Source organism: Drosophila novamexicana, unplaced genomic scaffold, assembly GCF_003285875.2.
Source record: "Drosophila novamexicana strain 15010-1031.04,08,12 unplaced genomic scaffold, DnovRS2.1 tig00000108-arrow-pilon, whole genome shotgun sequence".
In the NCBI taxonomy this organism is placed as follows: domain Eukaryota; kingdom Metazoa; phylum Arthropoda; class Insecta; order Diptera; family Drosophilidae; genus Drosophila; species Drosophila novamexicana.
In genome coordinates, this window is record NW_020824772.1 from 4,793,613 (window position 1) to 4,818,589 (window position 24,977).

A 24,977-nucleotide genomic window follows, 5' to 3' on the forward strand; every position below is an offset into this window, starting at 1 on the left:
GCTAGTTTAGACACCACATTGAAATCTGTAGATTTAATTAAAAGCTATCAAATCAAGATTGAAAATCAAAACAAAATTAAAAAGTAATAAAAACAATGAAAGCACTAAATAAACCAACCAAATGTTGACTGCACACACATATGCATTATATGTATACTTAGTTAATTTCATTTGCATACAAAATATATTGTAATTTAATTACTTGACAATTAAACTAATTTGTAACACACGCACAGAGCTCCAGCTGCTGCCCACGGCTAGCTCCCAAGCTAATTATCTCCGAGCTGGCCAAGCCAGCCGCTGCAATGGCGCCTTGGAGGCAGGGCAGCGTGGACAGACGACCGTCTGTGGACTTGGAATGCACGATAGCTGGGCGGTCGTCAATGGGTATGAGCTGCAAAACTAGCCCGCGGACCATCTGGCTAAGCAGGGCGCCACCACTGACAAGAAGCGCTGCCAGCGCCATTGTAATGGGCGCCAAATGGACGCCGCCGACGCGTCGTGATGCCGCCGATGTGGAGAAATACGTGCTGAAGAAGTTTTTCACGCTCGAGCCGGAAGAGAGCGTAACTGCATCCGGAAGCAGGCATCCAAGCAAACAGAGGGGCATTCGAGAAGAGTTGAAAAAAAGGGAAACGGAAGGCAAATATATTATTGCGTAATTAGTTTAGAATGTCAAAGCACACATTTAGAAATATGTAAACTCACCACGTGCCGGCACCGGATCCTTTTGTGGTGTGCCCAATTCAATTTCCTTATACTCCTGGTATAGGTCGCCAATTTGTGCGGTGCAACGCAGTACCAAGCCACCTGGATTTGGCGTATACATGGGTCCGCCATGGCCATACACAGAATTCACGCTATTATAAATGAGCGTGTTTACGCTGGAGAAGTGCACGCCCTGTAGCTGCAGCTTCAGAGAGATGCGTGAAGCGATCAGATTATCAATTGTGCGAATATACTGTGTCTCGGCATTTGTTATCTGTATGGAAGACAAAAGGGAGCATTGAATAGACTGTAGGCTGGAGGCGGAGACAATAATTTGAGCGCTGTGCCTGTTTATTCAGCGCTTGCAAATGCATTTGCATATTTTAGGGCGACAGCAACAACTTTAACAGCAATGACAATAACAACGGCAACGACAACATTTGGCAACGTTTAGCCCCGGTACTCGTAATACTTTTGTTTGCTTTTGGACAAGCAAAAAGTTTTGCCAGCTAGCATCTTGTCGCCATTTGCAAGTTGGCACAGTGCGCTGCTGGAGAGCCTGGAGAGGTTGGCCACATGTGCCGGCAATCCAGCGAGCCAGCCAGCCAGCCAGCCACCATCCAGCTTAGCCTGGCGGCTATTTGTGTATGCATGGAAATTATGTATCAAGGAACTTTATCTGTGTTAATGTAATGCAGCAAAAAGCAGCGGCAGGCGGTGTCTGGAGTACAACACAAACAAAATCCCAAGAAGGAAGCGTCTCACAATTGCGCACATTAGTGGCACTGGTTGTGGCAAACGATCTGCAGATGGGGAGAGAGAGATGGAGACTGGGCATATGCTGCCAGGACATGCAGCTCAAATGCGCCAGACGACACATTGATGAAAGTTTTAGCCAGTTTTACAGCTTTCTTTCTTTCCATATACGCGCCATTTTATCCTTTTATTCGAACTGCGTTTGTATTGGTGTTTCTTGTTCAACAGACTACTGCTCTCTGTGCATGTCCAACTCCATGTCCAAGTCCATGTCCGTGTCCATGTCCATGTCCATGCTCGTGTGTGTGTCTGTGTCTGCGTGAATCCTTGCTGCGTAAGTCCACTTTATTTGCGCCAGCTTCAAGATGCTTAAACTTGCATTTAGCCTAAATGCTGCCAGCAGCTCCTTCATGCGAGAACAGCTTTTATGCTTAATGGCAGTTATTTAGTGCAATTCACTGTAAAATTGTAGCCACGGCTGGCCTGCTCAGCTCTAGTCTCGTTGGATCTGCTTTGCTCTATGTGTGCGGCGGGCGTGTCCGTATAAGAGCATGTAGAAAAGGATTTGCGCTTATATAAATAATTTTTATTTATGCGCATGCCAAAAAGCACACAGTTTTTGCATTCTGCTTATGTTGTGCAAACAAGAGAAATTATATGTTTTAATAGTTTTGTGCATTTGCTACGTAGAGCTGCGCTTTTAAAACCCCAACTGGCAAAGCTGTGAAAATGTGTGGAACATTTTTCAGTAAGTGCTTTGCTTTTCATTTCATAAAGCTTTGACAAATCCACAAAAAGTGAAAAACTGCTCGCCAGAAGCCTATATGTTTACTTAAAAATGAGGCTGAGCCTCTATGATTTCTAAGTATTAGGAATTCAAAGAATATGTAGACAGGGAAATTGTTTCTTTTTTGTTTTTAAGAGCAACAGAGAGCAATTTCAATTTGAACTATAAGTTTATTCTTTATTTTATGGGGACATTTTAGCTGAAACTATACTATTTGTTTGTGAATGAGTTTTTCAACAAATATTTAAGTTCAGGCGACACATCTGAAAAGTCGCCATAATTTGCACTTATAAAATACATCCACAAGCTGTGTTATGCATTGTTAGGCTAAAATATCAATTACTATATTTTATAGCATTGTGTACCACATATTTGTCGTTTGTCCGCAATGCATTGCAAGCGTATCGATAACGTATAAATTGTGGATGGTACTGCAATATCTTGGAGCTGTTGCCAAGAACTTTGTCGCAAGGCTGGCTGAAAATACAACACGACCTGCTATGCGAAGCTTTTTTCAATTTTCCGCTAAATTTGGCAGAGACCAAGCGCTATTTGTCTTCATTAAGGGCTCCATGTGAATGCGCCTAGCACTTGGCAATGTTTATAGGTTCGTTGGCCTGAGTCTCAGTTTCTCTAACTTCGAAGCATCGCCCAATCCGTTCCGCCTGCCTGGGTAGAAATTTGCGTAACATTTTGAAGCCGAATGCCAAATGACATGCAGCAGTTATTAATTGGCAATTTACATGCCAAATGATTAATGCCTGGCCCGGCGGAAGCAGCCAGCCGAAAACGAAGCCACAGCAGCCCTAAACCAGGCCACATATGTCATGGCTACGTGTGTGTTAGTATTTTTGTGTGCTCTGCAAATTACTGATGTGGCTTTTACCACAAAAAACTTTGTCAACATAAAGTTCAGATCCGGCTCCAGATGCCGCAGGCGCTGCTCCGGGGCAGGTTACCTTCAAACGTAAACTTTGTTGCCGCTGCCTGGTGAAGTTCCTGATGCTGCTGCTGCTAAAATGGCACGTGGAATATGCTACAGTGTGTGTGTATGTGTGTGTGCGTGCGCCTGCTCCCCAGCCTCATGTTGATTTGCACAGCATGAAATATTCATTTGTTTCCTGTGATCGGCAATTGCAATATATCTTCCTTCTCCTGCGGTATCGTTTTCTACTCAATTTTAGTCAACGTCTGCCACGTTTGCTTACGGTTTGTTGCCTTCCCCCGTATTGGCAATGGTAATAGCAATGGCACTTGCCAAAAGTGCTCGTTCCCTCGACTTGGCATTCCCGATAAGCTATCATTTCATTTTCAAGCAACTGCGCAGCCTTGCCATTATTGTAGTTGTTGCCGTTGTAGTTGCTGTTGTTATTGTAGCTCGCAAGCGATGGAGCCTGCCCCATGCTGAGTTCGAGTTATTGCGGTGCAAATGATTTGAATTCATTTATCATGTTTAATGTGCGCATGCTAGCAAGCTGCACGAATGTGCCAACCATTTTTCAATGGCATGACAACACTTTCAAACTGCCCCAAGCCAAAGACAAGAAGCCAACCAGCAAGATAATATTAGCCCATTGCTTCCAATGTAAAATGGATCAAAGCAATACTTTACTGTAAATAAAACCTAAATAATTGAATTCCCAAACCGATTTTGAAGTTATTTAATAAAAAAAGGTTACAACTTTAAAACAAAAATTATGTTCATATATTTATTTGTATTATCAGTATGTGTATATCTTCTAAGTACTACTTAGATACCGCTGATGATTCGCCCATCAATCATCCTTAAGGATAACTGTATTGAGTGCAGTTCTTTGTGCCACCCATAAAATGAAAAGGTAAATGAACAACTACTTAAGTGATGTAAACTTATGCACCGTGAACCGAACGGCAATCGTTTATTTTATTGAAAATCGGACTTCCTGGAGCTGTAAGTTCTTCACTCCCTGAGACAGACGCAGTCTCATCGCCTGGTCTATGGCTACCTATGTAGATAAACTGATGTGAGGCGAGCCAAACGGATAAGATGATCTGCAACTTGACCACTTAACTGCTCTTGACATCATTTGGCCACAGTCGGCCACCAATTTATACAAAAATCGATGTAAGAGGAGCAGCAACAACAGCGCGACGCATGGGGCATGCATATTCATAAAACTGTGAAGCAAAAATCTTCGCTCTGACAGCTTAGCAGACTCGGCAATGTCAACAGGGCGAGCAGCTGTGATGCCAGCAGCTAAAAGTGAGAATTCACCCAAAATGACAGCCTGCACAACCGCACAGCTGCGACGTGTGGCCCAAGCCCAAATGCAATAAAGGACTAGCAGCCGGGGGAGCCAGGGAACTGGTCCCTGAGACTTACAAAGGAGCTGGTGTTTGTAATGTTTGCTGCGGCCGCATAGAAATCCGTTTTCACAGTAACCAAACGACAAGAAGGCGGCCACAGCTGCGCTGCATGCATTGTTAATACACATGACAATGTGTGCGCTGGCTGGCAGGGTGTAAAATTGCGCATACGCCATGTTAGAATACGGACAAAGGCAACTTGAATGGAGGGCCGTCTATGCTGGCATATTTTCATTTTCATTTCTCATCGGAATAGACCACAACTTCAAAGGATTCAACAGCTTTGAACATTAATAATCGCTGACCCGCTGTCAGATTTCCTTTTTTCGTTTTTTATTATTTTTATCTTTTTTGTATTTTTTATGAACAGAACAGAAAAATAAATTCAAGTATTTTTCTATGCCAACTGCGACTCTTATTGCAAGCCACAAATATAGATTTAAGAGCATTGATTCACCAATAACTGTACTTACCACCATGTTGTTGATGGTGAACTTTAGCTCGGCACGTGGTCGAGATGGCGGCGTGCTACAGTTGGCGCGCAGGACATCACCAGGCTCATAGCGCGTGTGTTCCGTATACAGTTGCGGACGTTTGTCGGGCAGCTCTGCAAGAAAAGCAAAGCATATATATATATATATATTAAGGCATCCATATAAAGGTACTGTGTTTCGATTGGATTGTTGACCCGGGCAGGTCGTCGTCGCTTCAGGCCTCTTACAAAATGTTAATAGGTATATAAGTGGCGACGCAGTGCCGCCCACAACTTCAATCCTTTCAGCACCAACCACAACAGCAGTCGGGGCTACGTTCAACTTTTTAATTAAGTCAACCAAAGCAAAGCCAAAGTCACAACTAAGGCAACAAAAGTAACTAATGAAGAAAGTAATTTCCATGACAAAAACGGTAACGGCAACGGCAACTTTGAGCCTGGGCTGCTCGAATGCGTCCCGGCACTCGACATAGCTCAAGGCAACTCACTTTCTAATCCTGACACACACACACATACCGACAATGGCGTCGTCCCAACTATTCCTTTAGCTGCTGCGGTTTTTTTCCCCAGATTTTTTACCTTTTCCATTGGTTTTACTGTTGTGTGGGACGCCAAAAGGCTCCTAATGAGGGTCAGCTGTGGGGTCCGGCTTTAAGTTTAATTTAGCAGCTGACCAGCCTACTTTACACTTGGCCAGCAACGAGGTATGCGAATCCCCGCTTGACTTATGTCATTAAGTTATTAAAGTTTAAGCCCTTCAAATGTTTGCCAACTATCTACAAACTTGCACAACCATGTGCCACGGCATTTGGGTCGCCTGGTGCGCCCAGAAGCTGTGTGGCATTGTGACTTAATGAAAGCGTGAATTAGCATAACTTTGCTCGGCTTGCCTTGGCATTCAAATGCGAGCGTCGACGGCAGCGTAAGCGAAGCGTCACCAGCCAAATGGCAGTAGTTGCCGCGCTGTTTTCCATAAAGCGCAAGGACAAAGTGTTTATTTTATGTGTAAGCAGCGCGACGCAGTCGCATTTATTTTTGGCCTCGCTTTTGTTTTTGGCGTCTTGGCCCGCCATCTGATTGCCACTTGAGCTCATTAACACACGATTAAACCTCAGGACCATTTGCTTCAAGGACAACGGCACATGAATAAACGAGCGCCTGCATAAATGAATGAGAGAGCGTAACTAAACGGAAGCCACAATGAGCCAGCGGAAATGCATAAAACATAAGTCACAAGACATGTCTGAAAAAGGAAGACTGCATAGATTACATAGAGGAAAGCATATCCATAAAATTCAAGACAATCAAATGACCAAATGTACCTGAGTAATCTTTGACTTCTTACTGAAAGACGAAATTTTGATATTAACATGTAGTTTCTATATACACTTGCCAGGAATATTAAACATACACCACGGCGATACGCATTTAATCCATGTAACTTAAGTTCAAAAATAGAAAATTCCCACGCCAAAAATCGATGACTTTAGTTATATGAATATCTACTTCTTTTTTAAATTTGCAAAATGTAAACAAATATTTTGAAACTATTAAAGCATGACATTGCAATTAACATAACTAACGTATTTGGGAATACAAATTAAATAAGCCTAGACGCTAAATAATTGTATTTCTTGTAAGTTTGTTGTTTCATCGCTTAACCAAACTACTTTGTCAGATTAGATTACATTAATCTCAATTTTTGATTCGAACAATAATATGAATACGTTTACTAAAATATTTAATAACATAATAAAAAATAATTCTTGTCTATCTCTTCTTAAAGTAGCAAAATAGGCGCTGTCGTTACTACTTTAAGCTACTAGTCATTGTAGCACCTAAGGATTCTGTAGGCGCTGCTATACTAGGCGTATGCGCAATATGCTTTGTGTTTGCTTTGGTTGCTGCTACAGTAATTTATTGTTTAGCCCGCAAGTTATTGGGGTCTTAGTGTCGACGACATTATAAGCCGCAAATGCTTAGCTGTACAATACAAAGATACAGCAGAAAGCACGAGCCCATGCACACATACACACACGTGCACAGACACACTCTGCTACATGGACGCACATGAGCTAGCACGCGTCTGACTTTGCAGACTCAGACATCGTCCTGTCAGTGCGTCAGGCGCGCTGGCTTATCTCATATTGATGTATGTGAAGGAAAAACAACAACAAAAATAAAGCATACAGAAACAACAATACATGCAGCCAATTAAAAGCCTCAGCATTTAATGAAACTTGAATAACTAAAACAGCTTTAGGCGTCCTTGAAGGGCCCTGGGCATAGTGGTGCGGCTGGCAAGCTCATGAATTTAAAGCAAATGCTTGATCAAAGCTTTAATCCCTTGATGCCAGTTAAGCAAAAGCGGCCAATTAAGCGAGCTAAATGCGGCGTTAAATATATTGAGCTCACACAGCGAGGCAGCCAGGCGACCGGCCAGCCAGACTGGTTAGACATTGAGGTGATGGCAACCTAATAAAGGCACCAGTTTCGCGCCAGACGCGCACATCTAAATGTTTAATGCCGGGCAATAAGCAAGCAGCCACACAACCCCCAGGCACCCAGGCACCCAGCTAACCATCGAGGCAAGTGCTCAATCATACAAACACAGCAACTCGAGTGGGCCGGGGAGTCGCAGGGTGCGCAGAGCAGAAAGAAAATTGCGCGGCAAGTGATATAAAAATCAGCCACTGAAGCTAAATTTAGCTGTCTGTGCGAATTCCTCCAATATTTAATGCGAAGCGAATATAAAGATTAACTGCTGAGCAATGCTGCTCTTGCTCTTGATGCCGCACCGTTAGCATAGCCGAGATTACGCATACGCACTGTGTGCCATTTATGAGCTATCGACCCAGTTACCTAGTTACCGACTGCATTGCCAATTGTTGCTGGCAATTATTGGTAACGATGCCAATGCTTTCAGCTGCATTTTTTCAGCCATGATTACTGTATGTACACAAACAACGACATATATACTTGTTAGGCTCCCACTTATTGCCCTCCATGACTCTGATATACTGATTAAATTCCTAATTCCGAGCGTGCCATCGCACGCTCATTTAAAACACATAAGGCCGTGAAATGCTTGATGCGATGGCAGGACTACTAAATGACCCAGACAGGCACGTGGCAACAACCTTCGAGCAAGAGCTCCACACGATGTTTATCTGTCAGACCGAATAGCCTGTTAATGAGGCAATTTTCAACACAAGTTGCCTCCCCCACAAAAGTTTTAAAGCTTTAGCAGCTGCTGCTGCGGCCTTGGCGCCCGCAAATTGCCTTTACCGCTTACAAAAAGTTTTTTTCCCATTTAATCTGCCACAGCTACAGGTACTTAATTCATACTTAGGGCAGGCAATCGTAGGATCGTAGGATATCAAATGACATGCCACATGGCTCGATTAAGTTTTCATTTTTATCTGATGACTGTTGCTAAAGAGGTGTAAGATTCGAAATTTTTGACTTACCCACAACTTGCATGATCCCCACTGCAGTAGCTGTAGAAAAAAGCGGCGCATCGGCGGTCACCTCGCATGAAAAGTTACCGGAAAGACCAAAGCCCACATTGCGTATGAGTACTTGAGTAGCATTTGAGCTGGTTACCTATTAAAGAGACATGTAGTGAGAGAACATAATGAATGTAATATAAATTGGAATATTGTATAAAAAATCAGCTTTATATGTATTTATTTAAGCGGAACAATTTGCAATGAATGTTATCTGACATCACTCCTATAATAAAGTGCACTCCAATATATTAAACCAGCTAATGGCAAATAAAATATATAAAGAAAATTTAAAAAAAAAAAGAGAGAATATATTGTATAAAAGCTCGCAACTAAGTTAAAGTTTTGCACGACAAAAACTAAAGATAAACTTGCTGGCATAAACTCAATAGCCTGATGAAATATTTGGACAGATTCAGTGCAACTTTATCGGGGCAACAAAATTTCACTGACGGCCCCTGACCAGCCTCCAGCAGGATGCAACTTTTTCAATAATCTGGCAAAATTATCTGGCTCGACACTCGGGACACGAGTGGAGCGGGGCGGCACTTGCACGGGAACGACCAAATTTCAGACGCTGCCACACAAAAATTTAAATGAAAATATTTTGCAGATAGCCGCTCTGATAGCTTCGTGGCATTCAGGCTAGGCAGCTGCAGTTGCAGGTGTCTTGGCATGAACTGGCTTTTTTGAATACCCGCCAATAACAATAAAACTGCCAAACTGAATATGCATGAGCGAAAAGTTATAAAATATACAATATAAATAAATGCAGTGTGCGCGCAATTAAGGGCGTCGAAGTGACGGCAGTTCCAGCTAAAGTGCCCGAGTCAAAGCCACCCCAGGCAGAGCCTCAGCCAGTTGGTCAGGCCGGACGCGAATGACAAGAGGCTGGATAGTTCGACGGCTCGGCAGCTGCATTTGCATTCAACGTTAACAAGCTGCCAAAGTTGCGGATGCTTTAAAAGCGGAACAATGTCTTAAATATTTTTACTTTTTTACGTACGCCCACCCAACGTAAAGCCCATCGTAACCTAAAAGCTATACATTCACATCGGGTTTTTGTAGTACTTACGTCGACGTGTATGCCAGGAAATGGAAACACTTTGGAATTGGGAAACTCGCCGGGCGTATAACGGTAAAACTCCAATTGACCGCGATAGAACTTGGCAGAGTAGAGTGGTGCCCCCTCCAGATCGTATATGCAGCGCAATACAACATGCTGGCCCTGTCGGACCGCCGGGGGCTCAATGATTAAATTGACATTGCGCAGCGCGCACTCAACCAGCTCTAGAATGAAAAAAACGCAGATACACAGAAAAAATGATGTGTTAATATAAAACTCTACGATTGCAATTTAGTATTTTTAACTGGAAAAAAATTATTGGAATACAGTCCAACGAGATATTTAAAATATTGTTGATGTTGAGAGACTTTTCTGAACTTGGACGTGTGTCACGTTCCTTTCTTGATACAAAACGCTCATCAAAAAACGACAGCAGACATGGACGAATAATACGATATATCAAGACCAAAATATGAAGATATACAAATGCGTGTATCGACATTCGCATATTGTGCTGTACTGGTCGTTGGCATAAGTTCGTGCCGTGCTGAACAAATTCGTCATGAGTATATCTCTAATTCTAAAGCATTAAATTATTGCATATATGTTTAACTTAATGTGCAACATAAAAATAGTTGATAGATTTTATTTACATTTTAAGCCTTATTCAATATTTATATGTTTCCGGTAAATGATTTTTGATGAGCAAAGTTTATGACGGAACGTTAAATAATATTATAAAAGCCAACGGGCAGGACCTGGTCGCAAGTTCATATTTCCTTTTGCTGCGCTTGGTCAGCACCTTCGAAACTGGCCATTTGCGTGAGAACGTTTATTAATTGCCAAACAATCAACGCCAATTTCCGACAGCTTTATGGCCGCCCATTTGAAAGTCGTTTGTCAACAAATACGTAGCATAATTCAGCGCGCCAAAGAGAGCCACTTGGCTGTTTACAAGCATCAGGACATAGCCTAACAAGGCACTCAACAACTTTTATATCTTATTTGGGTCACATTTCGTGCGGCTGTACCCTTAAGAATAATGGCACATCATTTGCGGCTTTGCCAGGGTCCCTCCGAGAACTCGCCCTTCATCGGGGACGGTGTGTGAATCTCTCGCGAGGTAAATAAAATAAAATTGTTTTCATTTTTTCCGTTGCGGCTGTTTTTTCTGTTGCCAGCCTCTGTTGTTTTATATACCAGCTGCGTGATATAAATTACCTTTGGGAGCTGTTTGCATATTGGGGCAAGGGCAACGTCTGCATCTGCTTATTATGGCATGCATGGAATGTATGAGTTTCATTATATTCTGCGTGGCTTTTCTTTTAACATTTTCTCGTTGGCAGCCTGAAAAATACGTTACTACACTTTGACCTTAATGAGCTGCTGGCCAAGTCCACATAATTGGCCGACAATGTTGCCGATGACCTTTGCGCATGTCTTTTTGAACTTTGCCTTGAAGCTTGTGGCATAAACATTTGCACACGGAAATCGAAAAAGAAAATGTAGTTTGCTTGATAATTGAAATTGCAAAGTGCAGTCGAAACCGCAAACAGGCAGTGTGGCAAGTGCAATAAGGACGAAGGAGCTGTGAAAAGCAACCGCAAATTCTTGCTTATTGCTGGCAAAAGTTTTGCTTGTTAGTGTTTGGTTCGTAAGTGCAGCAAGAAATCATAGTACACTCGGAGGACACAGCAGGGCGTATTGCACAAATAGTCAAACAATGTCTATAAATCTGCACACACATACGCGCACGGTTACTCGTAGTACAGTGGGGCAAATAAGTGTGTGCATGTCAGGTAGAAAGTTTTTGCGAAACTTACATATTTACTCGATTCAACTAAGTGCTCGCTTACAAGTGCATTGCCCTTATCCTTCTGCGATTTGTTTACAAGCACAGCAACAAGGAACCGCGTTCAAGTCCCTGGACCCAAGTTTCTAGTTCCTGGCCCCTTTACCGTGAACCTCTGGCTCCATGCAAGTACTGTTTCCAGTATCAATGCAACCTGCAGCGTGTTTTTGTTATTGTTGCATAGCCCACTGGCCCCACAATATTCCCTGGACGCACTCATCGTCTGTCCAGAGGTAAACAGTTTTCACGCCGTTTTCACCAGAATTTCTTTTCATGCAGCCGGGAGCTAGCAACTGGCATCTAGGTAGTTCAGGGCGGAAGTCCTGTTTGCTGCTTTTTTCTTTGTTTATTGTTTTTCAATCATGCTGGAGTGCGTCATTGCGGGAATCGTTTGGCCGCAATGGTGGCAACGTCAGGTTCGTTAAAACCGCAAGTGATACCAAATTGAAAAGTTAGATACGAATATATTTTTTCTTTATATTTTTGGTTTTTCTCTCGCTTTTTTGGTTTCCATTGCACGACCGGTTTGCCCTTATGTTAGGCAGTTGTTGCTGAAAAAGTTTTCGCAGTTGTTTGTATTGCTGGCAAAGAAAAAGCGGCTGTTATTTTTGGGTTTTGCTTGCTTGTTGTGCGAAGCACCCAACAAAAAAAAAAGGAATTAATGAAATCATCCAAATTGATCGATTGACCTGGCCATGCCATACGTTCCCAAAGCATTCAGGCATACACAAGATTCAGGCATACTGATGCTTCAAGTTGTTCTCTTCACCATTCTTCGCAAAAAATGTCTATTTATATTCAGTCTTATGAAGCCGTTAAAAGTTATTTTACCTAGCAGCACAATACTCAGCATAGTTATAGTTCTGCCAAATGTCAATACCATTTAAGCTCTGCATATAACCTTTCACAATCGACAGCAAGCATGATTATTTTTGCTTACACAATACTTTCAATGGCAAATTCCTAGAACGTGGTGCAAGCAACAGGCACCAGACACAGTCCCAAAAACTTCCCTGAACCACCCCGTACCATACAGCCCAAATAGAAACAGATGGTGTTCAGGGAGACGGTGGACGGGTAGGACAAGTAAAATGTGGGCATATTTATCACTGCATAATAATTTGTATACTCACTCGCGTGCGAGAGTCGAAAACAAACAAACATAGGATGTATTTATACAAGTCCTTTATGTGTATGTATATGTGTGTGTGTGTGTGTGTGTGTGCCTATGGTGGACTATTGTTTTGGTACTTAATAGGCTTTTGTTGCAAATTCAAATGAATATTGTTGCTGCTACTTGACATGTTTGCCAGTCCCCATCGTCGGCAGTATATTGAAAGATTTATCATGCACAACACTGCAAAACAGCAGCCGCAACACAGAAACAGGAGCACGTAGGGCTAACCAGGGGGAAACAGTATGTGACGTCCTTGTTGCCATTGAGCCGCGCACAAAGACAACACCTGCCTCGTTGCCGGCTTATGTTGACAGAAGCACCTGTACATGGACGCACATAAGTATGCTACATATAATGGAATTTCTAATAAGCATGCATTGCTGCTGCTGCTGCTGCTGCTTGGCTGGGTCAACAACATTTAAGGTGCAGGTCCAGAGCAGACAGCTGTAATCACTATAAACGCAGCTGCAGTTCATTTGTTTGCGCTACGTGGCCGGAACATAGCAAACAGCCCTGGACATTCGAACGGCCGTTTGGTTCTCCTATGCATGTATGTGTCCACAACATTTAATACCGGAGTGCAGTGAGTAGAGTAACCTGCACTCTAACCGACCATACTCACTATAAGTCAACGCAATTTAATTAACATAAAAATACAACTTGCAACATTCGAAACCATAAATCAAAAGCCCCGCACACGTCCAGCACTAAACTAATACTATTCTTTGCACCCAACGAAAAAAGAAACACGCTGTGGTTTCACTTCTGTGCGTGTCCATGGACAGGAGACAAAAAAAGGGGTAGAAAAACAATAGTCACACGTTTATAATGCAAAGTCGCAACACGATATACCCTAAAAAACATTATCAAGAGTGAATTTTCAGAGCAAAAAAAAAAGGTAAGAGAGTTAAGTACTAAGCAATAATTAATCCAGTTTCAATATTTTGTATCTTATATTCATTCTTACGAACTATCGGAAAACATTAAAAAAATATATAAACAGAATTTGTTTATAATTTCAAAATAAGTTTTATAATTTAAATTTAAGATATATCAAAGAAGAGTATCGGTAGAAGACAATTATCCTGTTCGGGTTCAAAGAAAAATATTTGGAATTTGAAGTTGTTGTAGTAAAAAGTTATGCTTTACTAGAATTTAGCAGTGGAGGTGAAGAGCGTGTGGTGCCAGTAGAGCGCAATTTAATCCACTCCGTTGGCTGGCCAAGCCCAACCCCTAATATCGTGTCTACGTAACATCAGCATAGACACAACCGCAGCTCACGCCAACATAATATTGTTGCTCTACTTGGCTTTTAGCTGTAGTTTTTTATGGGCTTGGCAGGCAGCTCCACACACACCTTAAAATGTGGTTGTTGCATAAAATACTAGTTATGAAAAAAAAAATTAATAATTAGGGAAACTGGATGTCTGTATATGTATGTGTGTGTCCACTAAATGAGTTGTAAGAGAAGGATTGGTCAAGACACTAATTTGTTATTTATTGCAAAGTTATTGAAAATTAAATTGATTGAATTAAACAACATAACCAGAAATAAGTAATAAATAGATAAATATCAAGGCATCATGTGCACAATAAATAACTCAACACTTCGAAATCCAATATATTTTGTTAGCTAAAGCAACACCAACGCCTTGACCACGCAGTTGTGAGCTTGGGTAAATAAAAAATCCAGACTCATTCGAGTATGCGCAAACAAACTTCACGCAACACTCCAAAGCGACAACCGCACAAAGTAAACACAACAACGAAAATAAATGCGCTAAATGAAAAAATAATATGTAACAAAATTTAATCTGAGTGGCTTGCAAGTGGATAACGATGATCATAATGGTGATGATGATGTGCCATAACGGGGCTCACACACAAAACACACTTCCTGCAATCCTCATGTTGCTCGTTTGCCGTTTGTCTCACGATAGTCCTTCTTTTCACAGAAGCGCTAAGCAAATAAAACAAAAAGGATAACAGCGTAAATATTGTGTAGCAGGCAAAGAATCTGCACACAGATATACACACCCCACTGTATACAGACAAATATGTATTTGTATATATACATATATATGAAAATGTAGTCTGTGGGTGACATTGCACTGCATACAGCATACAGTCGCAAGCTTATTTTTATATAATTTTCTTTCTATTTGCCAGTTTTCATTTGCTGTGTGCTCATTTATACCTTTCTACTTATGTGCTTACGTATTTGTGTGTGAGTGCGTGTGTGTGTGTGTGTGTGCGTGTATACAGGTATATGCAAGAGCTTGTACACACGCTCGTATTTACTCAGCTTGTTTTTTCTTTAACTACCACCGCTTGTCGCCATGCATTTGTACACTTGGCGTATACGCAATGTTAAGAACGAATGCATGACGACGACGACGACGACGACTCAATTGAGGCTGGGCAGCAAAACATTTTGTTATCTCGACGCCAGCATCGATTGCGATATTCAGTTTTCAGCGCTTATTCTGCGAATTGCTTTCGCCCAGCTGTGTTCACTGTGTGCTTTGCGCTATGAGCGCCGACTTTTTGCCATTTATTTAACCATTTGGCCCCGCTGAGGCTCTTATCTCACACGATGCATCGCAAACTGCTTGTAAATAGCATTCACGGCCTGACACTAATGGAACTTTTGACCATTTGTGATGCTGCCTGCCATGTTGCCGGCCCGCGGATGTTCCGCTGCTGCCTGTCCCTCTCCAATAGCAATTGGACGCAGCACGTGAAAATCAAGCCAGGTCAAACCGGACCAGCTCGCTGGTATATCTGACATTCATGTTAGGCTTTAAAGCGCTATTTCGGTTTGTACCTTTGTTCTAGCAACTCGAATGCAGTTACTGGCGGAAGTTAATTTGTGGACTTGTTTTTGATGACTTTTCGCTTTCAGCTCAGCTCGCCAACAGCCCATCCTCACAGGTAACAAGTTTTCAGAGACGCGCTGGATACATTTTTATTGAGGATTGCAATGCAACCACTTGTTTTAAATTTAATTTATTTATTTTATTTTTTACGTTTTCGAATTTTTTTACTGAAAATGTAACCAACCAAAGCACGCTACATTGTTTGCTAATCAAAAAACAATTTGCCAACGAAGGGAGACAAAGTAAATTACAAATTATTTTTGACTAGCTGTCAAAATTGAAGTGGAATTTGCTTGTTTCAACATATTAATGTGAACGGCATTTTAATTTAAAATATGGCCAAGAGCAACATCAAAACCAGGCGTAACTGAGAAACAGAATTTAGATAAGCGACATTGGCATACGGAAATTTAATTTTTGCTAACAAATTCTATGCACGACCATGACGCAAAATGCATTGGACAGTTGGCTAGAGGATGCAGGGCTGATCTGTAGTCTGTTTTGGCTGGCGTTGTGAAAGCATCCATATCCTGCTAGCTTACAATCTGGCTGCGTTTTTGTGCCATGTGATTTATGCATAAATTGATGTTGCTGTTTGTTTGTCTGTTTACTCAACAACATTGCAAAAAGCGCATTTGCTGTGGCATACTTTTTGCCATATTGCCAGTTACCAGCATTGCTCGTAATCCTAGCCAACAAAAATATTCATAATTTTAATTAAGTTATGGGAACGCGCCATACACACAAACACACAAGCACACACAAACTGTATGCCATGATCAACGATTGCATTTGCTGGACTCTATGCTTTGTTTTCAACATAGCTCATAGCTGGCTCTTCTTATTGTGTGTTGTTTTTTGTTGCTGTTCCTAAATTATACTCCAAAAATATTCTAGGGCCTTATTAGTTATTTACGCAGCAGGCACATCCAATTGTTGCTGTGTGTGAGTATGTGAATGTGTGTGTGTGTGTGTAAATGTGTTTATGCAAACGCCCTTGCAACATTTGTGCAGCTGCTGCTGTTGTTGTTGCTGCTGTTGTTGCCAATGGTGCTGTTACTGTTGGCAGTTGTTTCGCCCCGCTACCCGTTGCAGATTTATTGCCCGCAGTAGTTTTTAGTGTTTTGCCTTTGTTTCACTTTATTTTGCAGTGGGTTTTTGCAATTGTTAAAAGTTTACGGCGTTTTTGCTGCGGCTGCTGCATTTCGCACACTGTTTGCACCACGAATGCAGGGCCACGAGTATTTTTGTTGCATATTTATTTGGTTGGCACGTTGGGAGTGGCAGCCAAAACATTTTTGTGTGGCAGTTGCGATTTTGTCGTTGTGATTTTAGTCTTTTTTTAACGCTATTATTTGATTTTTTTTTTTTTTTTCAATGCTGTTGCAGCTTAATTAAACGTGAAATATTGAATTTCCAGATGGTTGCGTGAGTGGAGAGTGCGACTACGTATAAATATCGAACGAGGTACAGTAAATCAGCGTAAATATTAGAATAGCTGTGGGTGAATATACATAAATGAATGATACGCCAATATGAATGAGCGTATAAAGCACGACTGAATTGAATCAAAAGTAAAAATTCAATAATATTGAGAGTTTTCTAACAGTTTTCAATTCAGCTAAAAGTTCTTCACAATGTTTTTGATTTACTTAAATTAATCAAATTTTATATTTATTTATCATTTATGCTTCGTCATTCAAATTCGAATTTTTAACTGTATTTTTGTTATATTGTAATAGCATTCCATTTGGAGCATCTCTCTTTTTTTTATTTAGAATTGCTTCTGGCATCCCACAATTGGACTAATTGGCCAAATTATTTCAACTATTTAGGAAAACACGCAGCTATGCCTGCCAGCATCTTATATGGCCACTCATACACACGCACAACATTCCTGCTTTGCCGAATTGCGCTAATGATAAATAAATTATGCGATGCCAGGAATACACACAAACGAATTCGCCCCACATCGCGTACCGCCCCGTTGCGCCCTAGCTGTTAGAACAAACCACAAACAGAAAATAAATAAGCTCGCGGGCAATGCCAAAATATAAGTATGCGCCCCGTGGCCCCGGCACACATTAAGGCACTTGGATCAGGACCTGGGTGAGGCTGGGCGTGGGCGTGGGCATTACTGAAAGCATACGCGTTAATAAACAAAATCTGTTGCTAATGTACAATATAAGTTAATTATGGAAAAGCAAAATGTGGAAATGCTGCGTTGATGGTGACAACTTTTGCAGCTTTTGAAATTCAAGCTGACATTCAGGCTGCAGATGTGTGCGCGAGTGTGTATGTGTGTGTGTGTGTAACCAACTGTGTAAGTGCAGTTGTTTTTGTACTGGCATTAATGTGCTTGTGATCCGCTTGGTTTGTTTGTGCGCGATAATTGCGTTTTATGGCAACGACAAACAAACAAACAAGCAAATACACAAACAAACAAAAGCAGATTCAGATACAAATCCTAAATGCCGTTCTATGGAGGGTCAAAGCAGCAAACGAGCAACAAAACAACAACAACAACAACACAGATACCAAATTGCATTAAAAATAAATATAATGAGAGACCGCAGCAACACACACCTTTGCGCCCCTTCAACTCAATGCAATTTTCGCATGCCGTGCATAATTTTGACGCAAATTCCTGTCCAAAAATTTATCAACGCACGCATTTGGAAATTTATGCCTTGCCTTTTTCATGTGCGGATCACCGTGAAATTTCAATATTTTATTTGTAATTTGTTAGCCGCATGTCAATATTATTTTGCAATTAAAATTTAATAATATTTGCCAACAGCATTTTGAAACGCCATTTTATTATTTGTGTTATTCCAATTGCTTTGCACACTTCCCCCCATTTGTCGTACCATTCCGCATATTCGCATTTCCCGCATATGCAGTCGGGCTGACAATGTCAGTGAGCAGTTTGCGCTTCTGGTTCAAAGCGTTCGACTGAGCCAAATGGTATGTCAAATTTTAGTTGATTGTCTGTATGGATTAAAAATACGGGAATATAAATCGCTTAGCATGCGGTTTTGTGTGTGTACTTATATGAACAGCATCCATTTCCGATTTCCGATAAATTGTGGTTTAATTGTTGTGCTGTGTGCATATGCAAATCATTTCGCAGACATTTATCATCAAAAGAGAAGCAATTTTTGAAACTAGCTGATGCAACACAACGTTCTTATTTAGGGCCTGGTTCAGTATTGCACATAAATCCCACTTTATTTGAGTGTATTTATAGCACTTCCTTGACTCCCTCATATATCTTTTGTAGTTGTTTCTAAACATTTATAAACCTAATTCCATTTGGATGCCACGGCCCTGTGCCCCAAAACCCATTAAGCCCGTGCATTAACAGCTCCATTTAATAAACTGCCGCACTGCATTCCTCCTATATTTGGGCTATGGCAAATCTTCACATTGCTTAGAGCTCTCAACAGGCATACAGCTAAGTACAACAATGTGCAGCACTCTCAAATCTCAATGCCTACCCTCTACCTCTCATTCCACAACAGCTTGCAGTGCACACCCGAAAAAGACACACACACACAACAATGGCCACAATAATCCCATTGAAATGTGCTGCACGGCTGCTGCCCTGCTGAGGCCTTAAGCGTGTCACTGTTCATCAGTGACCACGTGGACATTGCAGCAACGAGCACAGATTTGCGTTGCGATGCCAATGGCGATGGTTTAGGCAGCGGCAAATGAGCTGCTTTTGGGAGGGCGGAGCTGCCTCCAACACCATTCAAAGTTTTTTTTGCCAGCATTTAGCATTGACATTAGTGCAACAACAACAACAACTAAAACGGCCCACTAAGCAGCACTGTGATAGGGCTTTGATTTCGACTTCTATTTCGATTGCGTTTCGTTTACGGAATGCCGTCGACAGTTGGCTGCAGTCTTTACCCGTTGTATATCTATCCATCTATCTATCCGTGGATCTGTCGCTCTGTCGGTTTGGCTGACTGCCTGGCATGGCACATCGACGCCTGTCGCTCTGTCATTGGCACCTCCCCGGCTTGGTCCAGCCCCTCTTGCTGGCTGTCAATCCTTTTAATGGTTTGCCGCTTTTAATGTCACCCGCTCTCAAGTGGATTTCCTATGCTTCGTCAATCGTGTGGCCCATTTACCGCTATCAAGTGGTTCCTCTTGTTGTTCTTGTTGTTATTTTATTTGTATTTTATTATGGCAAAAGTGTTTGTTTCAAATGTCATTTGCTGCGACTCTCCCACTTCAGTGCTGTTGATGTTGTTTTTATTGCTGTATCTTGAGAGTGTGACATTCTTTTAATTTTATCCTATCCGTCCGACTGTCTGTCTAGTAGCTGTTTAGCTGTTGTCTGATTGTAATGCTCGAGAGCACACTTCAGCCATTTAATTGAGAAGCACTATACGTTTCGAAAATTTCTATGACTTCCTTTTGCTGGAAAGTCGATGCAGTTGACTTCACGCTTTAAGAAAATCATGACAATACAACAATAGTATCAGTAAAGTGTCCAACTTTTGCCACAAGCCATCTCTTTCTTACATACTTCCCCTGGACTTAATCAAAACAATCAACATGTTTCCTCTTTTTTACAAATACATGGTAAAATAAATAAAAGATTTTTTTAAAAACTTGAGGCTAGCAAGTATTTAAAATTTAATGCATTTTACAATAAGTTACAGCCAAAAACAGATACTGCTGCAACCTTACTTTTTCTATGCTCCAATCTTTTCTTTTTCTTCTACCAAATGTCAAATATAGATACAATTTTTCTAGGCTGTTTTGAAATGTGATTTCATTTATGACTAATAATAGCCGATTTTATTTACCGGTGCTTTAAAACAAAGTCTAGAAGTAAGTCATATAAACTTCGTTGATATCAACTAAACATTAAAATGTTATTACTTTCTATTTTTCCTGATTTTCTGGGAAAAAACATCGTAAATATTGTTTTTTATATTGTTTAAGAATAACCCCTATTTTTGTTTTAGTTAAAAAGTATGCCTTTTAAGGCTTTTTACTGTTGTCGGCAAAGCTGCATACAGTTGACTTTGATAGCTGCCCCGCAGGTATTTTTCTTCTTATAGTTTTTGTTTGTCAAAATTTGTAATTTCTAGAAATTTACCACTAACCGAGTCGACATTTTTAAATACGTCAATTTAATTTTCATTTGGTATTTTTCGTAACAAGGTGCCTAGGACAGGGCTGGCCCAGACCGCCTGGGCTGCAAAAAGGTAAAGTAAAGAGTGAAGAGATTCATACCAGCACATTTTGTTGTAGCTAGACTCTACTGTCTACAGCATATCGCAACCATTTATAAATAATGCAATAGAATAAATGTATATCAATTGTTTACAAAAGGATATGTGCGTCAAAGCATACACTTATCTGATGAGACACATATTTATATATGACATTTAATCCGTAAAAGCAAGTAAGAAGGTTGCAGTTGAAGCAACAGAAGCTTAAAACCACAAACGCTTACAACGTGCTAACTGCCAAATCTTTTAAGTGTCCATCGATTCTTATAGAAGGTCGTTAATAGTCCTAAATCATAAGTTGACCATGTCACCAATACGGGATATACAAGCTTGACATTTTGTCTAACGCGATTATTCATAAACACATATTCCAAGCTTCAGGTTTACGGACAGCAAGACGGAGAATATATATATATCCTTTTCCCTTTCTGAATAAGCCCAGTATATACAAGACCTATTTAGTCTTGCTTTTTAAAGCCCTTCATTAAGAACATAAATAGTATCCACAACTCACCCATTGTCGAAAGCGTGATGATCAGGAAAACTGCATGCAAGATCCAACAGTTTCTTGCCGTCCATCGGTTCTGGCGTTGCTTTCGCGAATGTCGAGGTCCATGTCCCAAGGGTTGCTGTGTCATTTTGCGAGCGTTGGCTGACAAGCCGCTGGGCGTTTGCGGCACCAACATGATCGGGGTCGAGCAGTGTCTTTCACTCGCAGACAGGCAACATTTGCGGCGCATTCAATAAACACTTCAACTTCACACGCTGCGCCGCTTGTCGGCCGGAGCACAGAGACTGTTTATAGTTGGCGATTGGGGAATATGCGAATTATTAATGCGCGTTATGGTCACGATTTGCTTTGAATGCTTGGCGGATTCGCTCATCAGCCATCGGCTGCCGCCACTCGAGTAGTTGCCCCTAATAAGCAGCCAGATAATTTAAAATTTATTTGGCCCTCGACTCAGCGTCGTTTGTTTTCACAGAAATTTGCGTTTGATTTGCACTTTTCAAATTTGCACATTTTTTGTTTTTTGTTGCTGTTTCGCTTTCTGTTAACAACTCAATTTCCGGCTTTTAATTGTTTTTCGTTTGTTTGGATGGCGTCCATTTGGGCCCAGTCTTTCACTTTTACTGATTATAATCCACGGAATTGAATTTAATGCGGCAACGATTTTCGTTTCAGCTAATTGTTAGTGTGCATCCAGCTGTTGTTGCCGGAAGTGCGCTGCAAGTGCAAGAATAAACACTGTTGTTTAGTTATTGTTGTTGATATTGTGATATTCGTAAAATGATTTTGTTGGCCAACGCAAACAACTGCGCGATGCTGAACACAGTTTGCCGGTCTGAAGCGTGCCTAGGACAAGTTGACAAACGACTGAAAATTGTTTGTTGCCGCTTCTGCTTTCAAGACTGCTGCGAAACACACCCCAAAATTATGGTGGGACGTAGGCGGGCAACAAATCCAAAATTAGCACGCTGAAAATGTTGCGAGCCACAGCAACAATGCTGCTGAAACATTGTTGCCAAGCAAGTTGATAAGTAGCTGGTGCTGCGGCAGTAGACAGGAAGCAATGCAAAGCAAACATGACAAACAATAATAAATATTATGTTGCAACATCAAAAAAAAAAAAAAAAAAAAAAGCAGAAGACACAAAATAAAAATTGAAAAAAGAAAGAAAGCCATTTGCTTGATTTTGTGCAATGGCAACAACAAACGCAACATGCGGTTTAGCAGCCACAATTTTGTTTTTGTTTACACTAATGGGGCTGTGCACAAGTAGCTGCTGGCACTTGAGCCTCAGCTGCAAGGATAAGTGTGCGATGCCTTTCACAAGCTGCCTCCATTCTGTGCATCAAGCACAATTTTAGCTGCCACTCAATGTAGCCGCTACCCGTGACTCGTTACTGTGTTGCCACATGCGACGTGCTGCTGCGGACTGTTGCAGCAGTTTGTTTATTTAAGTTTCAATTACTCAGCTACCCTCAAATTGACATGCGTTCAAGCAAGAAATTTGCAGCCTTTGTTTCTCTCTGCTCAATGCACGCCTTTGTGCCAGCCACTCGTCAGGATGCATAATCGCCGCCGCACAAGTGGTTGTAATGTGCGTCTGTGCGGCGCTGGTTAGGGTCTGTAGTGTGCTGTGCGCCTTGAAGGTCGCACATCATAAATAAAATGCCACTTTGGGCACCCCCACCCCTCAACCCCTGCCACGGTTACCGCCTCTCAAGTGCACTGACTCCAATTGGCAAAAGCATTTCGCCAAACATTCATAACGTTCATTAGTTACCAGCACTCAGCTGCTGCAGTGCACCACAGACATACACACACATAACCACCAGTCTTGGTGGCCATGTCAAATTGCCAACTTTATGTGGAACACACGCTGCATTCTTTCTGGCAATGACTGTGGCAATGGCAGTGGCACTGGCACTGGCTGTGGCAGCTTATCGATGTCATGCTGCAACTGCTGCAGTTGCTTCGCCCGGCTTTTATGGTCGCCCGCACACCTTAATACAGAGCATGCAGATAAAAACGACAACATAAATAACATAATGCATATCCGTACATATTTATATATATATATATGCATGCATACCCTATAGAAGCTTCCATATATGGCAGAACATGCCCATGCACTTAGCTATTTTATTGTGCTACACGCAACCCCTTGACAAGCGCAACACGTGCGATTTGAGAATTTTATAAAAGTGTTTATTAGCCCGCTCGACTGTCGTTGTGTTCGCTTTTGTTGTTATTATGTTATTATTTTACCAGGAGTTTGGAGTATGCCAGGCAAAGGGAACTGCTCCATGTGCGCGTCATGGCGCTGTCATTGACGACGCCGTTTGTGAGCGACAAATTTTAGTGCTCCAATGAAAATTGAAACACATAAAAACGCGTGGAAAACCACACAATTAAATGGAAGGAGCGGCAGTCGGCCGCAGGCATTGGGGGAATCTTCATGTAGCTTCCACAACACGCTGGTAGAGACACGCGCTATGTAATGTGTCGACTTTTGGGATCTTTTAATTACACTTTTGTTATGTGTTTCCGCTTTCAAGGCCGTGCCCCCACTCTAGTTGTGTATATTTGTGATATTAGATGGTTTGTGTGAACTAAAATGAATTATTTAACAGGGAAAGTTATTAAAGTCTCACTAATGCTGAATTTGCTGTAGGAAACTAGAAAAAAAGAAAGAAACTGCAATTAGTTGATAATGAGACCGATAATCACTTGGTTATGTTTTTGATTTGGCCCTCTATTCATAGAACTGCGCTTTTCCCGCTTTTTTAAATACTTCTTAGTGTTCTCGGTAGAATAATAAAAACGAAACCTACAACACTGCATAAAACTAGTATTGGTTATTGCTGTTTGATATTAAATCGATCGATCAATTTGCCAGCATTTAGATGTTTTATTGTGCCACCCAATTGATAGCTAGCAACACACAGTGACGCTGCTTCCACGCAGAGGTTCTATGGAATGCATTGACCTCTGTCAGATCAGGCAATGTAAATGTACTTTGACAAGGGCACGTGAAAGAATTATTATTTTCTCATACATACACACTTTTTGAAAATAGTGCTGGGTAATGAAAAGATTCATATTAAATCGTTCTCATAAAGCACTTCCATTGAATCCTTCGTTGTTTGCATTTCTTGAAGAAATTTTTATTTAATATTTTCTTTGGTCCTTTTTATTTAAATAACTACATGTGTTCCCACTGCTTTCAATTACAAGAGCACATCAAACATGACAGCCCTGCACATTGTTGCTCCATTAAAATACATAGTCGCAGATACAGAAACCGAGACACATATGCCAGCACCTTGATGCTTTATTGTGCCACTCAATTGTTAGCTAGCAACATGCAGTGACAACGCCCCACGGAGAGGCCCGTCGTCTGCTATCGAACGCATCGCCCTTTGTCAGACTCAGAGATGCAAATTGTCTTTGACATGGGCAAGTACAAGATAATAATTCTCTCATACATGCACATTATACCAACACGGCTACACACGCAAACATAGCTGCCCTTCAAGACTGCTGCTGACAATTTCCGGTTACAAGTCGGTCGGTCGGTCGGTCGACAGTTTGCTCGGCCTGTTTGTCTAGTCTACTGTCACTGTATCTTTCTCTGGCTG

At 41.4% G+C, this 24,977-nt stretch overlaps 1 protein-coding gene across 2 annotated transcripts in view; it reads right to left on the reverse strand.

Annotated features, from left to right (window-relative positions):
* Positions 1-91: 91 nt before the first annotated feature.
* Positions 92-24,977, reverse strand: part of LOC115772096 — a 41,099-nt gene continuing 16,213 nt past the window's right edge. For both annotated transcript variants that reach the window (XM_030718057.1, XM_030718058.1), the window contains 6 exons: positions 21,346-22,056; positions 9,675-9,889; positions 8,561-8,696; positions 5,071-5,204; positions 709-982; positions 92-570 (listed from right to left, as the gene is read on the reverse strand). In XM_030718057.1, coding sequence (XP_030573917.1) covers positions 215-570; positions 709-982; positions 5,071-5,204; positions 8,561-8,696; positions 9,675-9,889; positions 21,346-21,571 — 1,341 coding nt within the window. In that variant the 5' untranslated portion in view covers positions 21,572-22,056 and the 3' untranslated portion in view covers positions 92-214. The remainder of the gene's footprint in view (positions 571-708; positions 983-5,070; positions 5,205-8,560; positions 8,697-9,674; positions 9,890-21,345; positions 22,057-24,977) is intronic.